The sequence below is a fragment of the Ranitomeya imitator genome, chromosome 5 (assembly GCF_032444005.1).
Source record: "Ranitomeya imitator isolate aRanImi1 chromosome 5, aRanImi1.pri, whole genome shotgun sequence".
Classification (NCBI taxonomy): Eukaryota; Metazoa; Chordata; class Amphibia; order Anura; family Dendrobatidae; genus Ranitomeya; species Ranitomeya imitator.
This window is the reverse complement of record NC_091286.1, coordinates 705,835,933-705,859,514: the sequence shown is the minus strand read 5'-3', so window position 1 is coordinate 705,859,514 and position 23,582 is coordinate 705,835,933. Positions and strand designations below refer to the sequence as shown.

Here is a 23,582-nt window from a genome sequence, read left to right as displayed (position 1 = left end):
TATAATGACTGTTAGCAAGATGAAAAGACAAACGTAGGAATGAAATAGATTCAGCAAAGTGGGGCCCGATATTCTAGACAGAGCGAGGATAGCAAAGAGAACTATGCAGTCTACAAAAAACCCTAAAGCAGAACCACGCAAAGGGGGGCAAAAAGACCCACCGTGCCGAACTAACGGCACGGCGGTGCACCCTTTGCGTCTCAGAGCTTCCAGCAAAAGAGAATAGCACAGCTGGACAGAAAAAACGGAAACAAAAACAAAGTAACACTTATCTAGCAGAGCAGCAGGCCCAAGGAAAGATGCAGTAGCTCAGATCCAACACTGGAACATTGACAAGGAGCAAGGAAGACAGACTCAGGTGGAGCTAAATAGCAAGGCAGCCAACGAGCTCACCAAAACACCTGAGGGAGGAAGCCCAGAGGCTGCAGTACCACTTGTGACCACAGGAGTGAATTCAGCCACAGAATTCACAACACAGGGGGCAGTATTATAGTTACCATTGGTGACCACAGGGGGCAGTATTATAGTTACCATTGGTGACCACAGGGGGCAGTATTATAGTTACCATTGGTGACCACAGGGGGCGGTATTATAGTTACCATTGGTGACCACAGGGGGCAGTATTATATGAGATTTCCATTATTATGTAGTGATAAGAAGGGATTATCGTCTTGTGTTTTCTCTCTGCAGCTAAGCTGAACCCCTGCCCGTGTTTCGACGATTCGATGTGTATCTATGTGAAGCCCGCGCCTTATGAGTGCCACAGCGATAGTCAGTGCCAAGGAACCGACCGCTGCTGCTTTAGTAAATGCCGCTATCAGTGCACCTCGACAGTGACAGGTGAGGACATGGCGGCCGTGGTCTCACTTCTCGGTCAGTCCTTTGGACTGATAACATATGCTGGTGATGGGACAATAACTCTCAGCTTTATGGAGATGCAAAAGGAAAAAAAGGAGGCGAAAAAAGGAAGAAAATAGAAAATGTAAAAAATGAGCCAACGGGAGTGAAATGCTGATCCTCCTATGCTGCTGAGAGTACCTGCAGAGAGCTGGGTGGGACTGCGGGGTCCGCTCTGCTCCCCTATAAGTAGGCAGAGAAATCTATCCTGGGGGGTGTCATGGCGTGTCGCACTACATTAGGTCTCATCACACCATTGTTTCGCCTTCCGAAATGTAACATGACTTCTTCAGATGAGCAAATCTATTCATAGGACTCTGATCGACAGGCCGCCAGAAAGAAGCGGGGCCAACCTGCACCCTGTCCGCATGTCTTCTGATTAGTAGGTTCAGAATGGCGTCATGTGTTCATTAAACCTCAATGAAGACGTCGCACCTACAAATCAAAGAGACAACATGGCTCCCCGCAGACAGATTCCCAGAGCTTCACCTCTGCAGACTGCTGACTTTGTCACACAACCAGGGCTCTGCAGATCGATTTCCCAATTTCTTGTGGTTTCTAATTATTGTGCTGCTCATCTTAAAGTGGTGATCAGAAAAAATACAAATACAGCAGTAAATGTGATTAAAAAAACTTTTCTCAGGTTTTCCATACAATCTAGAGATATATAAGCAGCCATTACATGACCAGTACAGTGGTCATGAGTCTAGCTACTTCTGTCATTGCTCCCAAATGGCAGTATGAGGAGAGAGGAAAGCATCTACATGCTCATGGAGGGCAGATCATATACCTGTAGATAGGGAGGAAAGCGCAGAGACTGTAGAAGGTGGAAGAGAATGATATAGGCTGTAGAGAGGAGACCACCCATGATAGATTCTGCAGAGTGGAATACAAGGCATGTGCTCCTCACCATCACTGCATTCTAGGAGCTCGGTCTGACCGGAGGCTGCTCTGTCTCTTGTAGTGAAGCCCGGACAGTGTCCAGCACCAAAGAAGAAAATCATTGCGACGGCGTGTGCACAGGACAGCGACTGCACCGGGGATAAGAAATGCTGCGAACAGAAAGGACTGAAATGTGTGAAGCCAGAAAAAGGTAATGCCAGATGCACGAGTGACCGGATGTTACCAGGAATGACGCTTTGTCACCATGGGGCTGCTGTTTGTAGCTTTGTTGCCTGGGGCAGAATATGTCCTCGGGGAGATCATTAGGCCAACCACCCCAACGCCCCGCTGTAAAGTGCCCCGATCTGCAGCCACCCTCCAGTAGCCACTCCGTGCGCCCTTCCATGTCTTCCTGCCATTGTCCTTGTGGATCTTTTACTTATTTTGCTCTTTGCTCTCCCGTCTTGGGTCGGGTTTTCTCTGCATCTCTACTCATCTTCATGGCCACACAACACAACCACTTAGCAAGACCCCAAGGGTAGCAGTTAAATTTGGGGTCTTTATGTAGTTCACCTTAAAACGACAATCGTAGAACATATTCAGCTCCACCTTCCATCCTTGAGGGTTGGGACACCACGATGAGGCGCAGTCTTCATGGGTTCAATGTGCACAAAGTGATGGTGCTGTCTAATGTTACAGAGCTATGAACAGAACTTAACACCTAAGAAAATGGGATCAGCCGCTCACCGAGGTCCTCGATAACTCTACGGAAGCCACAACTCCACTCCACTAACAGGCGTCCACTTAGAGTACACGTCTTACACATATTAAGTGGATATTCCTACATAACTCACACTCGGCCCTCAAGGGCCACTAACCCCCTTCTGTCGCCAACAATTTCATTTTATTTTATTTATTTCTTTTTTTTATCTAAGTACCGTAGGTGACAGCTCAATTATTTTTTTTATTGGATGAGTAACTTCAACAACATTTCTCATACTGTCACATAATATGCTAAAAAATAGTAGTGACAAGTGCATTTCATTTGTGTGCAGTAGAAATGTCCTGTTACCATTATTTTCCAGTTAAGTGGGTTTTTTTTGGGGGGATATGCAACTAGAAATGAGTGGGTCAGCCATTGTAATGAATCCCCAAAGAAGTTAAGAAGTTATTATCTGGGGGCTCTCCAGACCCCACAGTATAATAAACAGAGGATGTAAGAAAAGAAAAAATTCTTTATACTCACCTCAACACTCACATCTCCAGCACCTCCACTACTCCCCGTCACCCGTCCAGTCCTTGTCATATCTCCAGCCCCTCCACTACTCCCCGTCACCCGTCCAGTCCTTGTCATATCTCCAGCCCCTCCACTACTCCCTGTCACCCGTCCAGTCCTTGTCATATCTCCAGCCCCTCCACTACTCCCCGTCACCCGTCCAGTCCTTGTCATATCTCCAGCCCCTCCACTACTCCCCGTCACCCGTCCAGTCCTTGTCATATCTCCGGCCCCTCCACTACTCCCCGTCACCCGTCCAGTCCTTGTCATATCTCCGGCCCCTCCACTACTCCCTGTCACCCGTCCAGTCCTTGTCATATCTCCGGCCCCTCCACTACTCCCTGTCACCCGTCCAGTCCTTGTCATATGTCCGGCCCCTCCACTACTCCCCGTCACCCGTCCAGTCCTTGTCATATCTCCGGCCCCTCCACTACTCCCTGTCACCCGTCCAGTCCTTGTCATATCTCTGGCCCCTTCACTACTCCTTGTCACCTGTCCGATCCTCATTATACCTTCAGCCCCTCCACTAATCCCCGTCACCAATCCGGTCCTCGTCATATCTCCGGCCCCTCCACTACTCCCCATCACCCGTCTGGTCCTCGTCATATCTCCGGCCCCTCCACAACTCCCTGTCACCTGTCCGATCTTCGTTATATCTCCGGCCCCTCCACTAATCTCGGTCACCAAACTGGTCCTCGTCACATCTCCAGCCCCTCCACTAGTCCCCATCACCCATCCAGTCCTTGTCATATCTCTGACTCCTCTACTAGCCCCCATCACCCATCCAGTCCTCGTCATATCTCCGGCCCCTCCACTACTCCCCATCACCCGTCTGGTCCTCGTCACATCTCCGGCCCCTCCACTACTCCCCATCACCCGTCTGGTCCTCATCACATCTCCGGCCCCTCCACTACTCCCTGTCACCCTTCCGGTCCTTGTCACATCTCCGGCCCCTCCACTACTCCCTGTTACCCGTCTGGTCCTCATCACATCTCCGGCCCCTCCACTACTCCCTGTCACCCTTCCGGTCCTTGTCACTAGGGTTGAGCGAAACGGGTCGAACATTTTCAAAAGTCGCCGACTTTTGGCTAAGTCGGGGTTTCATGAAACCCGATCCGACCCCTGTGCGGGGTCGGCCATGCGGTACGCGACTTTCGCGCCAAAGTCGCGTTTCAATGACGCGAAAAGCGCCATTTCTCAGCCAATGAAGGTAAACGCAGAGTGTGGGCAGCGTGATGACATAGTTCCTGGTCCCCACCATCTTAGAGAAGGGCATTGCAGTGATTGGCTTGCTGTCTGCGGCGTCACAGGGGCTATAAAGGGGCGTTCCCGCCGACCGCCATCTTACTGCTGCTGATCTGAGCTTAGGGAGAGGTTGCTGCCGCTTCGTCAGAAGCAGGGATAGCGTTAGGCAGGGTCCATTAACCACCAAACCGCTTGTGCTGTAGCGATTTCCACTGCCCAACACCACCTTCGGTGTGCAGGGACAGTGGAAGCTACATTTTTTTTTTTTTTTTTTCCTCAGCGCTGTAGCTCATTGGGCTGCCCTAGAAGGCTCCCTGATAGCTGCATTGCTGTGTGTACGCCGCTGTGCAAACCAACTGCTTTTTTCAAAGCACAAATCCTCTTGTTCCTTCCTTTCTGCACAGCTATCTTTTTTGTTTGTCCACACTTTTTATTTCATTTGTGCATCAGTCCACTCCTTATTGCTGCCTGCCATACCTGGCTGAGATTACTGCAGGGAGATAGTAATTGAAGGACAGTTCCTTTTTTTTTTTTTTTTTGTGGGAGATTAAGATTGACATTTCTGCTAGAGTGCCATCCCTGTCTGTGCCATCTCTCACTCAGTGGGCCATAGAAAGACTATTTATTTTTTTGCTTGATTTGGGTTATAAAATCTACCTGAAAAAATCACTACATCAATCAGTGGGAGAAAAATATTGGCCTCAGGGCTTGTGTGCCACTCCTTACTCCTGTGTGTGCCATCTCTCACTCAGTGGGCCATAGAAAGCCTATTTATTTTCTTGCTTGATTTGGGTTCTAAATTCTACCTGAAAAAAATCAATAAATCAATCAGTGGGAGATTAATATTGGCCTTTGGGCTTGTGTGCCAGTCCTAAGTGTGCCATCTCTCTCTCTCTCTCAGATAGTGGGCCATAGAAAGCCTATTTTTTTATTATTTTATTGGGTTTATAAATTTTCCCTGGAAAAAAAAAAAAAGTGGGAGATTAATATTGGCCTCTGGGCTTGTGTGCCAGTCCTGAGCGTGCCATCTCTCTCACAAATAGTGGGCCATAGAAAGCCTATTTATTTTTTTGGTTGATTTGGGTTCATAATTCTACCTGAAAAAATCAATCAATCAATCAGTGGGAGATTAATATTGGCCTTTGGGCTTGTGTGCCAGTCCTAAGCGTGCCATCTCTCTCTCTCAGATAGTGGGCCATAGAAAGCCTATTTATTATTATTTTTTTTATTGGGTTTATAAATTTTCCCTGGAAAAAAAAAAATGGGAGATTAATATTGGCCTCTGGGCTTGTGTGCCAGTCCTTACTCCTGTGTGTGCCATCTCTCACTCAGTGGGCCATAGAAAGCCTATTTATTTTTTTGCTTGATTTGGGTTCTAAATTCTACCTGAAAAAATCATTAAATCAATCAGTGGGAGATTAATATTGGCCTTTGGGCTTGTGTGCCAGTCCTAAGCCATAGAAAGCCTATTTTTTTATTATTTTATTGGGTTTATAAATTTTCCCTGGAAAAAAATGGGAGATTAATATAGGCCTCTGGGCTTGTGTGCCAGTCCTGAGCGTGCCATCTCTCTCACAAATAGTGGGCCATAGAAAGCCTATTAATTTTTTTGCTTGATTTGGGTTCCAAAATCTACCAAAAAAAATCACTAAATCAATCAGTGGGAGATTAATATTGGCCTCTGGGCTTGTGTGCCACTCCTGACTCCTGTGTGCGTCATCTGTCACTCAGTGGGCCCTAGAAAGCCTATTTTTTGTTTTATTTGTTTTCTAAATTCTCCCTGAAAAAATCATTTTATTTTCTTTGGTTTCTAAATTATTCCTGAAAAAAATCATTTTTTTTGTATTTTTTTTTCTCTAAAGTCTCCCTGAAAAAAAAAAAAAAAAATCTGTGGGAGATTCATATTGCCCCTTCTGCTTGTGTGCCAGTCTTGACTCCTGGGTGTGCCATCTCTCTCTCTCTCCCCAATTGTGGGCCATAGAAAGCCTATTAATTTTTTTGCTTGATTTGGGTTCCAAAATCTACCAAAAATAATCACTAAATCAATCAGTGGGAGATTAATATTGGCCTCTGGGCTTGTGTGCCACTCCTGACTCCTGTGTGCGTCATCTGTCACTCAGTGGGCCCTAGAAAGCCTATTTTTTGTTTTATTTGTTTTCTAAATTCTCCCTGAAAAAATCATTTTATTTTCTTTGGTTTCTAAATTATTCCTGAAAAAAATCATTTTTTTTGTATTTTTTTTTCTCTAAAGTCTCCCTGAAAAAAAAAAAAAAAAATCTGTGGGAGATTCATATTGCCCCTTCTGCTTGTGTGCCAGTCTTGACTCCTGGGTGTGCCATCTCTCTCTCTCTCCCCAATTGTGGGCCATAGAAAGCCTATCAATTTTTTTGCTTGATTTGGGTTCCAAAATCTACCAAAAATAATCACTAAATCAATCAGTGGGAGATTAATATTGGCCTCTGGGCTTGTCTACCACTCCTGACTCCTGTGTGTGTCATCTGTCACTCAGTGGGCCCTAGAAAGCCTATTTTTTGTTTTATTTGTTTTCTAAATTCTCCCTGAAAAAATCATTTTATTTTCTTTGGTTTCTAAATTATTCCTGAAAAAAAATCATTTTTTTTGTATTTTTTTTTTCTCTAAAGTCTCCCTGAAAAAAAAAAAAAAAAAAAAATCTGTGGGAGATTCATATTGCCCCTTCTGCTTGTGTGCCAGTCTTGACTCCTGGGTGTGCCATCTCTCTCTCTCTCTAATTGTGGGCCATAGAAAGCCTATTATTTTTGTAGCTTGATTTGGGTTCCAAAATCTACCAAAAAAAATCACTAAATCAATCAGTGGGAGATTAATATTGGCCTCTGGGCTTGTGTGCCACTCCTGACTCCTGTGTGCGTCATCTGTCACTCAGTGGGCCCTAGAAAGCCTATTTTTTGTTTTATTTGTTTTCTAAATTCTCCCTGAAACAATCATTTTATTTTTTTTGGTTTCTAAATTATTCCTGAAAAAAATCATTTTTTTTGTATTTTTTTTTTCTCTAAAGTCTCCCTGAAAAAAAAAAAAAAAAAAAAATCTGTGGGAGATTCATATTGCCCCTTCTGCTTGTGTGCCAGTCTTGACTCCTGGGTGTGCCATCTCTCTCTCTCTCCCCAATTGTGGGCCATAGAAAGCCTATTAATTTTTTTGCTTGATTTGGGTTCCAAAATCTACCTGAAAAAATCACTACATCAATCAGTGGGAGATAAATATTGGCCTCTGGGCTTGTGTGCCACTCCTGACTCCTGTGTGCGTCCTCTCTCACTCAGTGGGCCCTACAAAGCCTTTTTTTTTTTTTTTCCTAAATTCTCCCTGAAACAATCATTTCATTTTATTTGTTTTATAAATTCTTCTGTAAAAAATAATTTTTTTTTAATTTTTTTTTTTTCTGAAGTCTCCCTTTTAAAAAAAACAAACACAAATCAGTGGGAGATAAATATTTACATTTGCGCTTCAGTGACAGTCCTGCGTGTGTGCCATCTCATTTGTTGCCAACAACAACAGAGTGTGTAACATTGTGGCTGATTTTCGTTGTGGTCTCACCCACCTGTAAAGGGGTAGCTAAATCATACTGAAGTTATAGCTCACCGTGTAAGTTGTGTGACAGCAACAAATACCGTTCGTTTGGTAACGTTTTTAAAACAATGAGGAAGTCTGGTGGAAGAGGTCGTGGCCGGGGGCGTTCATTGTCAGCTGGTAATGAGGGTAGTGGTAGTGGTGGAGCATCAGCTGGTCGTGGGAAAAAAAATATTGCACCTAAGTCTGGAGCTGTGGAGCCAGGTTCGTCGTCTGGCTACACAAGGCCTCGAACGCTCCCTTTTCTGGGAGTAGGAAAACCGCTTTTAAAGCCGGAGCAGCAAGAGCAAGTTTTGGCTTATCTTGCTGACTCAGCCTCTAGCTCTTTTGCCTCCTCTCGTGAAACTGGTAAAAGTAAAAGCAGCGCGTCGTTAGTGGATGTTCACGGTCAGGGACAAGTCGCTTCCTTGTCCTCTTCAGCAAAAACAACAACAGAGAAGAATGCAGCAGGCGACACAACGGGTTACTCCATGGAGCTCTTTACACATACCGTCCCTGGCTTAGAAAGTGAAGCAGTTAACAGTCCATGCCCATTACAAGTTGAATCTGACATGGAGTGCACTGATGCACAGCCACAGCCAGACTACTATGCTGGTCCTTTGACTCAGACCACAACATTGCCCTCGCAGGGTGCTGATCAAGAATCAGACCCTGATGAGACTATGTTGCCCCATCACGAACGCTATACCACCGAACGACACGGTGACACAGACGAAGTTGCACACGAGCTACAAGAAGAGGTAATAGATGACCCAGTTCTTGACCCCGATTGGCAGCCATTGGGGGAACAGGGTGCAGGCGGCAGCAGTTCTGAAGCAGAGGAGGAGGGGCCGCAGCAGGCATCAACATCGCAACAGGTTCCATCTGCCGGGCCCGTATCTTGGCCAAAACGCGTGGCAAAGTCAAAACCTGTTGGAGGACAGCGTGGCCATCCGGTTAAAGCTCAGTCTGCAATGCCTGAAAAGGTATCCGATGCTAGAAAGAGTGCAGTCTGGCATTTTTTTAAACAACATCCAATTGATCAGCACAAAGTAATCTGTCAAAAATGTTCAACTACCTTAAGCAGAGGGCAGAATCTGAAAAGTCTCAATGCAAGTTGCATGCATAGACATTTAACCACCATGCATTTGCAAGCTTGGACTAACTACCAAACGTCCCTTAAGGTTGTAGCACCCTCGGCCAATGAAGCTACTCATCAACGCAACATCCCTTCCGGCAGTGTAGGGCCACCATTTTCTGCACCACCTGCAGTATCTGTGCAGGTTTCTTTGCCAGGCCAAAGCAGTCAGGGTCAGGGAATCTCCAGTGTCGTAGTAGGAAACACTGCATCTAGGGCACCGGCGGCAACAATACCATCTCCCACCGTCTCTCAGTCTGCCATGTCCACCGGCACCCCCGCTAGTTCCACGATCTCCAGCTCTCCAGTCCAGCTCACCCTACATGAGACTATGGTTAGAAAAAGGAAGTACTCATCCTCGCATCCGCGTACACAGGGTTTGAACGCCCACATAGCTAGACTAATCTCGTTAGAGATGATGCCCTACCGGTTAGTTGAAAGCGAAGCTTTCAAAGACCTGATGGACTAAGCTGTACCACGCTACGAGCTACCCAGTCGACACTTTTTTTCCAGAAAAGCCATCCCAGCCCTCCACCAGCATGTTAAAGAGCGCATCGTCCATGCACTCAGGCAATCTGTGAGCACAAAGGTGCACCTTACAACAGATGCATGGACCAGTAGGCATGGCCAGGGACGTTACGTGTCCATCACGGCACACTGGGTAAATGTGGTGGATTCAGGGTCCACAGGGGACAGCAAGTTTGGGACAGTTCTGCCTAGCCCACGGTCTAGGAAACAGTTGGCTGTAGCCGTTCGCACCCCCTCCTCCTCCTCCTCCTCCTCGTCCTCCTGCAGAACCGAGAGCTCGTCCACAGACCGCAGTCGCACAACCACTCCATCCGCAGCTGCCACTGTTGCACACCAGGTCTCCCATTATGGGGCAGCTACTGGCAAACGTCAGCAGGCTGTATTGGCTATGAAGTGTTTGGGCGACAACAGACACACCGCGGAAGTTCTGTCCGAGTTCTTGCAGCAAGAAACGCAGTCGTGGCTGGGCACTGTAGATCTTGAGGCAGGCAAGGTAGTGAGTGATAACGGAAGGAATTTCATGGCTGCCATCTCCCTTTCCCAACTGAAACACATTCCTTGCCTGGCTCACACCTTAAACCTGGTGGTGCAGTGCCTCCTGAAAAGTTATCCGGGGTTATCCGACCTGCTCCTCAAAGTGCGTGGACTTTGCGCACATATCCGCCGTTCGCCTGTACACTCCAGCCGTATGCAGACCTATCAGCGTTCTTTGAACCTTCCCCAGCATCGCCTAATCATAGACGTTGTTACAAGGTGGAACTCAACACTGCACATGCTTCAGAGACTGTGCGAACAGAGGCGGGCTGTTATGTTTTTGTGGGAGGATACACATACACGGGCAGGCAGTAGGATGGCAGACATGGAGTTGTCAGGTGTGCAGTGGTCGAAGATTCAAGACATGTGTCAAGTCCTTCAGTGTTTTGAGGAATGCACACGGCTGGTTAGTGCAGACAACGCCATAATAAGCATGAGCATCCCCCTAATGTGTCTGCTGATGCAAAGTTTGACGCACATAAAGGATCAGGCGTCTGCACCAGAGGAAGAGGAAAGCCTTGATGACAGTCAGCCATTGTCTGGTCAGGGCAGTGTACAGGACGAGGTAGCGGGCGAAGAGGAGGTGGAGGATGAGGAGGATGATGGGGATGAGTATATTTTTAATGAGGAAGCTTTCCTGGGGTCATTGGAAATTGGTGGCGTGGCAAGGGCGGGTTCTGGTTTTTTGAGGGACACAAGTGACGTAGATTTGCCTGCAACTGCCCCTCAACCAAGTACAACCGCAGATTTGACAACTGGAACTTTGGCCCACATGGCGGATTATGCCTTGCGTATCCTCAAAAGGGACACACGCATTACAAAAATGATGAACGATGACGATTACTGGTTGGCCTGCCTCCTTGATCCTCGCTATAAAGGCAAATTGCAAAATATTATGCCACATGAGAACTTGGAACTAATATTAGCAACAAAACAATCAACTCTTGTTGACCGTTTGCTTCTGGCATTCCCTGCACACAGCGCCCGTGATCGTTCTCACACGAGCTCCAGGGACCAGCAGACCAGAGGTGTTAGAGGGGCAGAAATCAGAAGTGGCGTTGGCCAGAGGGGTTTTCTGACCAGGTTGTGGAGTGATTTTGCTATGACCGCAGACAGGACAGGTACTGCAGCATCAATTCAAAGTGACAGGAGACAACATTTGTCCAGTATGGTTACAAACTATTTTTCATCCCTTATCGACGTTCTCCCTCAACCGTCATTCCCATTTGATTACTGGGCATCCAAATTAGACACCTGGCCAGAATTGGCAGAATATGCATTGCAGGAGCTTGCTTGCCCGGCAGCTAGTGTCCTATCAGAAAGAGTATTCAGTGCTGCAGGTTCAATACTAACAGAAAAAAGGACTCGTCTGGCTACCCAAAATGTAGATGATCTAACCTTCATTAAAATGAACCACAACTGGATTTCGAAATCTTTTGCCCCACCTTGCCCGGCTGACACCTAACTTTCCTATGAAAAGGTCTTGCCTGTGGACTCTTCTGAATGACTTTTCCAATCTCGTAATTTTCTGCACCTGATTGTCCAGCATACGACATGTTTACTCCTAACAAAATGGCCAAACTCCCCACACGGGGCCGTGGTATCGCCACTTTGCGCCAGCACCCGTGAGAGTGCTGTTTGTCTGAAGAGGTGGGTGTGCCCGCTTTTGGTCGACGGCACTGCCACTGGGTCCCTCATAGTACAATAAAGTGTCTCTGGCGGTGGTGGTGCGCACCCAACGTCAGACACACCATTGTAATATGAGGGGCCCTGGGCCTGTACCGCCGGCCACAAGACAGTTCCCCCCCAGCTCAAACAGTGCTCTACCACTAGCAAAATTATCTCTCACAGCTTGACCAATGTTTAGTCTATGCGCTGACATCCTTCAATGCCTGGCACTGACAATACCATTGTTTTGACATTTTTGTTATGTTAGGCCTTCGAAGCCTGTCTGCGGTCCGTTCTTTCTACAACTACTACACTGACCAGGCCGTGTTCCCCTGGAACCAATTTAAACTTGCCTACAGCCAGCCCAATTTTGTTATGTTAGGCCTTCTTAGCCTGTCTGCCGTCACTCCTTCCACTAGACTTCCACTGACCAGACCACTGTTGCCCGTGTACCCCTGGAACCAATTTTAAATTGCCAACAGCCAAATGTTATTATGTTAGGCCTTTGATGCCTGTCTGCCGTCACTCCTTCCACTAGACTTCCACTGACCAGACCACTGTTGCCCGTGTACCCCTGGAATCAATTTTAAATTGCCAACAGCCCAATGTTATGATGTTAGGCCTTTGATGCCTGTCTACGGTCACTCCTTCCACTAGGCCTCCACTGACCTGTCTACTGCTGCCCGTGTTCCCATGGAACCAATTGTAAATTGCCTACAGCCAGCCCATTTTATTACGTTAGGCCTTCGAAGCCTGTCTGCGGTCCCTCCTTCCACTAGGCCTCCACTGACCTGTCTACTGCTGCCCGTGTTCCCCTGGAACCAATTTTAAATTGCCTACAGGCAGCCCAATTTATTATGTTAGGCCTTCGAAGCCTGTCTGCGGTCCCTCCTTCCACTAGGCCTCCACTGACCTGTCTACTGCTGCCCGTGTTCCCCTGGAACCAATTTTAAATTGCCTACAGCCAGCCCATTTTATTATGTTAGGCCTTCGAAGCCTGTCTGCGGTCCCTCCTTCCACTAGGCCTCCACTGACCTGTCTACTGCTGCCCGTGTTCCCCTGGAACCAATTTTAAATTGCCTACAGCCAGCCCATTTTATTATGTTAGGCCTTCGAAGCCTGTCTGCGGTCCCTCCTTCCACTAGGCCTCCACTTACCTGTCTACTGCTGCCCGTGTTCCCCTGGAACCAATTTTAAATTGCCTACAGGCAGCCCAATTTATTATGTTAGGGCTTCGAAGCCTGTCTGCGGTCCCTCCTTCCACTAGGCCTCCACTGACCTGTCTACTGCTGCCCGTGTTCCCCTGGAACCAATTTTAAACTGCCTACAGGCAGCCCAATTTATTATGTTAGGGCTTCGAAGCCTGTCTGCGGTCCCTCCTTCCACTAGGCCTCCACTGACCTGTCTACTGCTGCCCGTGTACCCCTTGAACCAACATCATAAAATAAAAAAAAAAGTATTTTGCTTATAAAAAAGAAAATACTGGTGAGATATCAAATGCAGACATTTTAACATTAAAAACAAACACACAACTAAAATCTGGTACAGTACTAAAAATGGCCACCAGCTACAATTACTTTATCCTGCAAGTATTTAACTGAAAGGTTTTTTAAATTGAAAACACAGATATGGCATCCACCGAGTGTTGTCCTGTCGCGTCTTCTTTATATTATTGCCGAGAAGATGCAAAACAATGAAAATAATAAAATCATTAATTACCAAAATAATAGAGAAAGTCAACACCACATTGCAAATAAACATTCATTCCAAATAAAGAAGCAGGGCGCGTCCGAGGGTGAGTATATACCTAATAAGAATATAATCACCCTCGGACGCGCAATGCTTATTTCCAACAGCCTTCCTTCCTAAGAATCAGCCCTTCCGTGGTGTAGAGAGACGTTGTGTTACACTTCAAGGTGTTCCCCAGGTTGTCTTTCCTGAGCTTCGATCTTCCGGCTCTCGTTTAGTAGTTGTTGGAAACTACGCTGCATTAGGCCTTCAAATTGGGTATGGGGTGTAGAGAGAGGGTGTGTTACACTCCAAGGTGTTCCCCAGGTTGTCTTTCCTGAGCTTCGATCTTCCGGCTCCCGTTTAGTAGTTGTTGGAAACTACGCTGCATTAGGCCTTCAAATTGGGTATGGGGTGTAGAGAGAGGGTGTGTTACACTCCAAGGTGTTCCCCAGGTTGTCTTTCCTGAGCTTCGATCTTCCGGCTCTCGTTTAGTAGTTGTTGGAAACTACGCTGCATTAGGCCTTCAAATTGGGTATGGGGTGTAGAGAGAGGGTGTGTTACACTCCAAGGTGTTCTCCTGGTTGCCTTTCCTGAGCTTCGATCTTCCGGCTCTCGTTTAGTAGTTCTTGGAAACTACACTGCATTAGGCCTACAAATTGGGTATGGGGTGGAGAGAGATGGTGTGTTACACTCCAAGGTGTTCCCCAGGTTTCCTTGCCATTGCTTCGGTCTTCCAACTCTCGTTTAGTAGTTGTAGAAAAGTACACTGCATTAGGCCTACAAAATGGGTATGGGGTGGAGAGAGATGGTGTGTTACACTCCAAGGTGTTCCCCAGGTTGCCTTTCCTGAGCTTCTATCTTCAGGCTCTCATTAAATTGTGGTTAAATGGAACAACTGCATTTGGCGTACTAGTTGGTTTGGGGCCTACTATCGGTGTCTGCCACTCCTTGCTGTTCTCCTGGTTTCCTGTCCTGAAATTCCATTTTCAGGCTCTCGTTAAGTAGTTGTTAATGTTAGACTGCATTTGGCCTACTAGTTGGGTTGGGGCCTACTATCGGTGTCTGCCACTCCTTGCTGTTCTCCTCCACTGAACAAAGCTGTGCCGCCTGTTTACTACAGTTGCCAATTTTGAACTGCATTTCGACTACTTACTGATTTGGCCCTACTCTCTGTGTCAGCCTCTCATTCCAGTTGTCCTCCACTGCAATGCCCCCTGGTTATTCCTGTGTTACCAATTTTGAACTGCATTTAGCCCACTTTATTCTTTGGGCCTATATCTGTGTTTCCACTTCATCGTGCCCATTGCCCAGCCAGTGATAGATGAGTCTGCTGGTACATTGACCCATAATGCAACATTCCCCGTGCATGCTACACAACAACATTGTGACCCTGCTGAAAGTCAGGTTGCTCTTCCCGCATACCATACCACCTTACACGGGGACAAAGAGGAAGGTGCAGATGAAAGTGCAGGTTCCTTCATCAGGTGGGGGGAGGAATACTAGTTGGCGACGTCACTGGCACAGGACCTCTCATAGTACGCAAAAGTGTTGCTGCCGGTGGGAGGCGCCCCCGCCGTGCAAACACACCGCTGTACTTTGAGGGGCCCTGTGCCAGTGCCAATGCCAACAAGTGGGCCCCCCCTGCTTGCTCAGGATCACAGCACTTGCAAAGTTGAAATACTTACCTCTCCCTGCTCCACTGCCGTGACGTGGTCCAGATTTCCTGGGCCCACTAATTACTTGAACCAGCCCTACCCCACACAACTTTAGCCAAATGACCCCCAATTTCAAATGCCTTCCAATTATTAAAAGGTAAATTACGCTTGACAAGCTTCATTAAGAAGAATGGATGGTTTTGACATTAAAATGGGCACTCTAGGTGTTTTCCTGGCCCCCACTCACTGCCGACTATGCTGCCCCATTGACTTGCATTGGGTTTCGTGTTTCGGTCGATCCCGACTTTTCGCCATAATCGGCCGATTTCACTCGACCCGACTTTTGAGATAGTCGGGTTTCGCGAAACCCGGCTCGACTCTAAAAAGGTCAAGGTCGCTCAACTCTACTTGTCACATCTCCGGCCCCTTCACTACTCTTTGTCACCCTTCCACTCCTCGTCACATCTCCAGCCCCTCCACTAGTCCCCATCACCCATCTGATCCTCATCATATCTCTGGTCCCTTCACTACTCCTTGTCTCCCTTCCGCTCCTCGTCACATCTCCAGCCTCTCCTCTAGTCCCCATCACACATCTGGTCCTTTTCATATCTCCGGCCCCTTCACTACTCAATGTCACCCATCCGGTCCTCCTCACATCTCCGGCCCCTTCACTACTGCTTGTCACTCTTCCGCTCCTCGTCACATCTCCAGCCCCTCCTCTAGTCCCCATCACCCATCCGATCCTCGTCACATCTCCGGCCCCTTCACTACTCAATGTCACCTGTCCGGTACTCGTCACATCTCCGGCCCCTTCACTACTCAATGTCACCTGTTTGGTACTCGTCACATCTCCGGCCCCTCCACTACTCAATGTCACCTGTCCGGTACTCGTCACATCTCCGGCCCCTCCTCTAGTCCCCATCACCCATCTAGTCCTCCTCACATCTCCCGTCCCTCCACTACTCCTTGTCACCCTTCCGGTCCTTGTCACATCTCCGGTCCCTCCACTACTCCCCATCACCCGTCTGGTCCTCATCACATCTCCGGCCCCTTCACTACTCTTTGTCACCCTTCCACTCCTCGTCACATCTCCAGCCCCTCCACTAGTCCCCATCACCCATCTGATCCTCATCATATCTCTGGTCCCTTCACTACTCCTTGTCTCCCTTCCGCTCCTCGTCACATCTTCAGCCCCTCCTCTAGTCCCCATCACACATCCGGTCCTTTTCATATCTCCGGCCCCTTCACTACTCTTTGTCACCCTTCCACTCCTCGTCACATCTCCAGCCCCTCCACTAGTCCCCATCACCCATCTGATCCTCATCATATCTCTGGTCCCTTCACTACTCCTTGTCTCCCTTCCGCTCCTCGTCACATCTTCAGCTCCTCCTCTAGTCCCCATCACACATCCGGTCCTTTTCATATCTCCGGCCCCTTCACTACTCTTTGTCACCCTTCCACTCCTCGTCACATCTCCAGCCCCTCCACTAGTCCCCATCACCCATCTGATCCTCCTCACATCTCTGGCCCCTTCACTACTGCTTGTCACTCTTCCGCTCCTCGTCACATCTCCAGCCCCTCCTCTAGTCCCCATCACCCATCCGATCCTCGTCACATCTCCGGCCCCTCCACTACTCAATGTCACCTGTCCGGTACTCGTCACATCTCCGGCCCCTTCACTACTCAATGTCACCTGTCCGGTACTCGTCACATCTCCGGCCCCTTCACTACTCAATGTCACCTGTCCGGTACTCATCACATCTCCGGCCCCTTCACTACTCAATGTCACCTGTCCGGTACTCGTCACATCTCCGGCCCCTCCTCTAGTCCCCATCACCCATCTAGTCCTCCTCACATCTCCCGTCCCTCCACTACTCCTTGTCACCCTTCTGGTCCTTGTCACATCTCCGGTCCCTCCACTACTCCCCGTCACCCGTCCAGAGGGTTCTGCACATATGCGTGACGCTGTGACTTCATGATGCCGTTACCTTCTGAGGTCGCACAGAATCCTCATGGTCTATCAAACCTGGAAGCCACGACCTAGCGTAGGAGGCTCGAAGATTTCAGCAGGAGCAACAACATTTTTCTGATACATTTGCAGGGCGATACTTTCGTTACTTTTACTGCACAACTTTGTTTTCTCTTTATGACACTTACATGACGGGTTAGCTTCACTTTGTGTTTTGACAGATCAGAATGAAATAGGTGAAATATACTGTTTGTTTTTAATGTGCAGTCGGGAGCAGTATCTACATTAGTTTTTTTTTTAAATAGTTTCCTTTATATTAAAGTCTTTTATGGGACTGTATTCTGTGATTGTCTGATTGCTTGTTGTACGCACTGTAATAACACAGCATTGCGGTATATAGAGACAATAATGTTCTGCTTCGGCCGAATCGCTGACAACAACCCACTGTCAACCTGCAATCATATCACGGTAGCAATAGCGGCATTTAAAGGGACTGTCAGCACAGAATGACTGTTCAAACCAAGTACAGGCGCTCCAGTGTATCATGGCGGTCAAACATTTAAAGGGAACCTGTCACCCCGAAAATCGCGGGTGAGGTAATCCCACCGGCATCAGGGGCTTATCTGCAGCATTCTGTAATGCTGTAGATAAGCCCCCGATGTTACCTGAAAAAGGAGAAAAAGACGTTAGATTATACTCACCCAGGGGCGGTCCCGCTGCTGGTCAGGTCGGATGGGCGTCTTCGGTCCACTCCGGCGCCTCCTATCTTCTTTCCATGACGTCCTCTTCTGATCTTCAGCCACGGCTCCGGCGCAGGCGTACTTTGCTCTGCCCTCTTGAGGGCAGAGGATAGTACTGCAGTGCGCAGGCGTCGGAGGCTGGGGTCGGCGGGTGCACACAGATGGTTCCTACCGAAGGGATTTGTGTGCTTGGCCATCTATGGAATTTAACCCCTTATATGTCCATTTAACGGTTTAGATAGAGAGATGTGGCTCCTTCTTTCAACCCATCTCCCCATCTGTCATGGGTGAAGTGGTTCCCAACATGATACCAATGAAAACGTCAACTCATTCCACAAAAGGCCCGTCCTTGTACATCATGGAGCCAGGGGTGACACGTCTTGTACTTTTTATATCTGCAGAACACCCGGGCGTGTGCCCCACCGGTCTGCAGGACTTGTCCTGTTCCTACCTCAACAAGACCCTGTGCAGCCGAGACTCTGACTGCCTGCCGGAGCAGAAGTGCTGTCTGTCCCATGGCAACATCCTGCAGTGCACGGCGGTGAAGAACGGTAAATATGACCTTCTCCAGCTTCACACTTACGTTAATGGTAGGGAAATCATATAATGTGACATGAATGTGCCTGATTATGTTGTGGGGTCTCTCCAGACCTCGGAGCATAATAAAAAGAGTGGGTTAAAAAAAGGAAATACCCTCGTGTCAGTCACCTTTCCCACCATTGTAGGTTCACCCTGGTCTTCCGTTGACTCCTCATACTCTGAATCCTTCCAGTCTTCATAGCAAACAATGTCCTCTTCCATGTTTTCCTTCACTTTGTGCTGAGTGAGGGACAGTCAAGATATTATGACATAAGTCTTCTGAAGCCTGCTGAGTCCGGCTGGTGAAGAGTGGACTAAGGTGTAGAAGAAGACATGGCCTGTCAGGAGGAACAGAAGAGACCAGTGTAAGGCCGGTTTCACACGTCAGTGGCTCCTGTACGTGAGGTGACAATTTCCTCACGTACCGGAGACACTGACTCACGTAGACACATTAAAATCAATGTGTCTCTGCACATGTCAGCGTGTTTTCACGTACCGTGTGTCCGTTTGGAAAACACGGAGACATGTCAGTGTTCGTTGGAGCGCACGTATTACATGGACCCATTAAAGTCAATGTTGTTCGTGTGCAGTCCGTGTGCCGTGCAGGAGACAGCGCTACAGTAAGCGCTGTCCCCCCAGCGTGGTGCTGAAGCCGCTATTCATTTCTTCTCTCCAGCATCGTTCGCTGGAGAGAAGATATGAAAAATCTTTTTTTTTTTTTTGGGGGGGGGGTTCTTTAAAATAAAGATCCCTGTCCCCAACCCCCTCCGACCCCCTGTGCGCCCCCCCCCCCCCCGCTGTTAATAAAATACTTACCTGGCTCCCTCGCTGGCTGGCGCTGCTTCCTGTTCTGGCCGCACCTTCTACTGTATGAGCGCTCACGTATGGGAGGTGGAGCCCCATATTCATCACTGTAATAGGCGGCACCACGTGACCGCTCATACAGGAGAAGCTGCGGCGAGGACAGGAAGCAGCGCCAGCGAGGGTGCCGGGTAAGTATTTTATTAACAGCGGGGGGGGCGCACAGGGGGTGGGAGGGGGTTGGGGACAGGGATATTTATTTTAAACACCCCCCAAAAAAAAAAGATTTTTCATATCTTCTCTCCAGCGAACGATGCTGGAGAGAAGAAATGAATGGCGGCTTCAGCACCATATGCAGGAGACAGCGCTTAACTGTAGCGCTGTCTCCTGCACGGTGCATGTGGTACCCAGTCGGCACACGGGCGGCACACGGATGCCGCACATGTGCCACACTGATGTACCATGGGAGCACACGGACACACGGATAATTCCGGTACCAATTTTTCCGGTACCGGAATTATCTGGACGTGTGGGACTGGCCTAAGAGGGAGATAGTGAAAGATTAGAAGGGGATATGTGGTGGCGGTACTGGTGAGCGGTGAAGCGAGAATACTGCTATCTTCACTCCTGTTGTCTGCCCTGGACAATCTGGAAGAGGTGGCTGTTCTGCTGCATTTTTAGGAAGAAAATCACAAATGTGGACATTTCCAAAATTTGAGGTGAATTTGATTAATCTCGATTTACTACTCTAAAATTATAATTTATAGATTACATGAAACGACCAGGGGCAAAACCCGGTCCGGTCCACGTTATCACTATATATTTTACATACTTGTATTCTTTTGTCTGATTAAATGGAAATTTTACGCACAAATGTCTTGTAGGGTTCATGATGGCCTATAAAATACCAAAACCCTCTGTGCTACGCAAAAATAAATGGGAGACTGATTCCTGTCACCCATAGATGAGCAGATCAGGAAAAAATCAAATTCACGCGTTTGTGCAGATATTCCTGGAAAAATCGATTCCCAGTCACGTTATTGTCCACAAATTTAATGTCCCTTATTGTGATCTGGAGTCTCTCCTTATGCCCACCTCACCACTCATTTCTCTGGATCTTCTGCTCCTTACTGTCACCCTTCCGATCCTTGTCACATCTCCAGATTGCTGTCAGGTATGCTGAATTCTCCAGGTCTCTCATGCTCAGCTGGAGCTTCTCGGTTGGATGGGCCCAGTAGGTTTCTCCGCATGTGCCTAGAAAAGTCACAGCACATGTCGTGGCATAGTAATGCCATGACATCTTGACGCTGTGATCTTCCACACCTGCACAGAACCCTTCCAGGCTATCATACTCGGAGGTTCCAGTCTAGTGGGAGAGGCAATGGGGTTTCACCATGACAGATGGCAATCTGAAGATGTGACGAGGATCGGATGGGTGGCTACGAGGAGCAGAGGAGTTGGATAGGTGAGCGGCGAGTTTAGGTTTTTGTCTTTTTAATACTTTAAAAGTCTTTTTTGGTTCAGAAAATGGAGTCCAGAGGGATCGCAGCACAAAAATGATGAATGTTAGCGAATACGGATATTTGTCAAATTCCACTCGTATTGAATTTGACGTGAATGCATTTGTTAGTCTCTACTGTGCCCTTATCTTGGGACATTTCACCTTTGGTTTATGGATCTGTGGATACCCCCTCTAAACACCAGTGACCACCCCATGTGTTCTAATGTCTAGGAAAAAACATCCACAATGCATTGTCACCTATCACTGCTGAAGTCTCATCACCAGGACAAACATATAGGGTAAGCAGTTCCAGGGTGCACTATGGGCCATTCTGTAGGTTTGGTCTTCTGTGAGGCCTGGTAGATATGGAGAAAAGCTAAAAGGAGCAGGAAATTGATGGAAGTGTTGCTAGCCCCATTCCTTCTGCTTTTGATTGGGAGAAACGCTGGCCAGACGTTAGTTTGTAGTGATCAGCTGAAGGAGAACATCCTTCATTCTTCGACATACAGTAACGTTACCTGAGAATGAGACTACGGAATATCAAATGTGACTTACGTTAATTTTATACTATTACAGAAAAACCTGGATCCTGCCCCATTACGCGCGCTCGGTGCTTGCTCCCTTTTGTAAAACCTCTATGTAACTCTGACAGAGACTGCCTTGGACAGCAGAAGTGCTGCACCCCATTGTGCCTTCGGCAATGCACGGACCCCGTTCCCAGTAAGTGGAAATTAGTTATTATGTGTGTAAATCTGCAAAAAGTCTGTAACAATGTTCTGATTTGTGATTCTCAAGAGATGTGTAAGAGGTGACTTGTTCCATCTAGGCAGCTCCTTTATCACCGTAGAATCATAGAATCGTAGAGTTGGAAGGGACCTCCAGGGTCATCTTGTCCAACCCCCTGCTCAGTGCAGGAGTCACTAAACCATCTCAGACAGATGTCTGTCCAGCCTCTGTGTGAAGACTTCCATTGAAGGAGAACTCACCACCTCTCGTGGTCTCCTGTTCCAGTCATTGATCACCCTCACTGCCAAAAAGTTTTTACTAATATCTAATCTGTGTCTCCTCCCATTCAGTTTCATCCCATTGCTTCTAGTTTTTCCTTGTGCAAACGAGAATAAAGATGATCCCTCTACCCTGCGACAGCCCTTCAGATATTTGTAGACAGCCATTAAGTCTCCTCTCAGTCTTCTTTTTTCAAGCTAAACATTCCCAGATCCTTTAACCGTTCCTCGTAGGACATACTTTGCAGTCCGCTCACCATCCTGGTCGCTCTTCTCTGAACTTGCTCCAGTTTTTCAATGTCTTTTTTTAAAATGTGGAGCCCAGAACTGGACACAGTATTCCAGACGAGGCCTGACCAAGGAGGAGTAGAGGGGAATAATGACTTCATGTGATCTAGACTCTATGCTTCTCTTAATACATCCTAGAACTGTGTTTGCTTTTTTGGCTGCTGCATCACATTGCTGACTCCTGTGTAGTCTGTGATCTATTAGTATTCCCAAGTCTTTTTCACATGTGCTGTTGCTTAGTTCTATTCCTCCCATTCTGTAGATGTAATTTTCGTTTTCTGTACCAGATGTAGAATTTTGCATTTCTCCCTGGTAAATACCATTCTATTAGTCGCTGCCCATTGTTCAATCCTATCTAGATCCTTCTGAATCCTTTCTTTGTATTGTCTAGTGCTAGCTATCCCTCTTAGCTTTGTGTCATCAGAACATTTAATCAGTTTACTCTCAATTCCTACATGTAAATCATTGATAAAGATGTTGAACAACACAGCACCAGCAACAACAACACCTTCCCACAGGATATGTGATAACTTATAGATTAATGGAGTCTGACCTCTGGGACCTCCACCGATCACCAGAAAGGGGCAGTATTATTATCACCACCATTAGAGTGGCACATCAGTGGTCATGCTTATCCCCGACTCCATTCATTCCCTATGGGGCTACCAGAGAAATTACAGTGGAGCTCAACAAGCCCATAGAGAATGAATGGAGCAGTAGACGAGCGTGCGCACTCATGCTCCATTGTGATGGGGATAAAAGCGCCCTATTACCAGAGGTCTAACAGTTATTATCTATCCTGTGAGTAGGAGATAATTTTTCCAGTTTTTAGTGTCTTTCAACCGCCTGAAATCTACTGCTGGCAGGGGCTGGTGCTCATCTCGGCGGACATCTCTGGGGTAATCTGCCACGCTCGTGTAGTAAACTCTGAAGATGTCGTCCCGCACGTTTCCAAAATTCGCAAAACTTGCGAAATGTTTGCCGTATTTTAAACAGTTTTTCCATCAGATTTCTGGAAAACTGCATGATGAATAGTAGAGTCCACATTCTGTACATGGACTTCTGCTCTCACCTTTCTTCCTTTCATTGCAGATGTCCCGGAGAAGCAATGCCCAGTGGTGGCCACCCTTATCAAATGTCAACCACCTTACCCTCCAGCTGAATGTGATGATGAGGACAGAAAATGCCTGCCCGGACAGAAGTGCTGCGATGTCGGCTGCAGAATGGCTTGTACGGACGTGTAAAGTCCCCGTCCCCTGCAGAACTGGGAATAGACGATGTGTAAATGCATTTTCCTCACAAATAAAGATCAAAACGTCCCTGCAGAGCCGGGTGACATGCAATAAATCTGTATTATGTGACCCTGTGCACTGTCATAAGTGACCCTGAGAAGATCATGCAGGGGAGGTCTAGGTACAAAAAAAATCACATTCATTAGAGGATTTTTTTTTTCTTTTTTTACTTAGGACGAATTTTGCAAAATAGTGTCACTTTTCTGGTTTATAAAAGGCCTAGTATGGATATATGGATATATACAGTGTCTTGTGAAAGTATTCGGCTTCCT

The 23,582-nt window shown here is 47.5% G+C and overlaps 1 protein-coding gene across 1 annotated transcript in view; it reads left to right on the top strand.

Moving 5' to 3' along the window:
- The window catches only part of LOC138638874 (uncharacterized), a 43,284-nt gene extending 19,905 nt beyond the window's left edge, over nt 1-23,379 (top strand). The window contains exons 3-7 of the mRNA XM_069728578.1: nt 691-840; nt 1,862-1,990; nt 18,247-18,396; nt 21,303-21,446; nt 23,111-23,379. Of these exons, the coding sequence (XP_069584679.1) occupies nt 691-840; nt 1,862-1,990; nt 18,247-18,396; nt 21,303-21,446; nt 23,111-23,262 (725 nt within the window). The 3' untranslated portion in view covers nt 23,263-23,379. The remainder of the gene's footprint in view (nt 1-690; nt 841-1,861; nt 1,991-18,246; nt 18,397-21,302; nt 21,447-23,110) is intronic.
- The last annotated feature ends 203 nt before the right edge of the window (nt 23,380-23,582 follow it).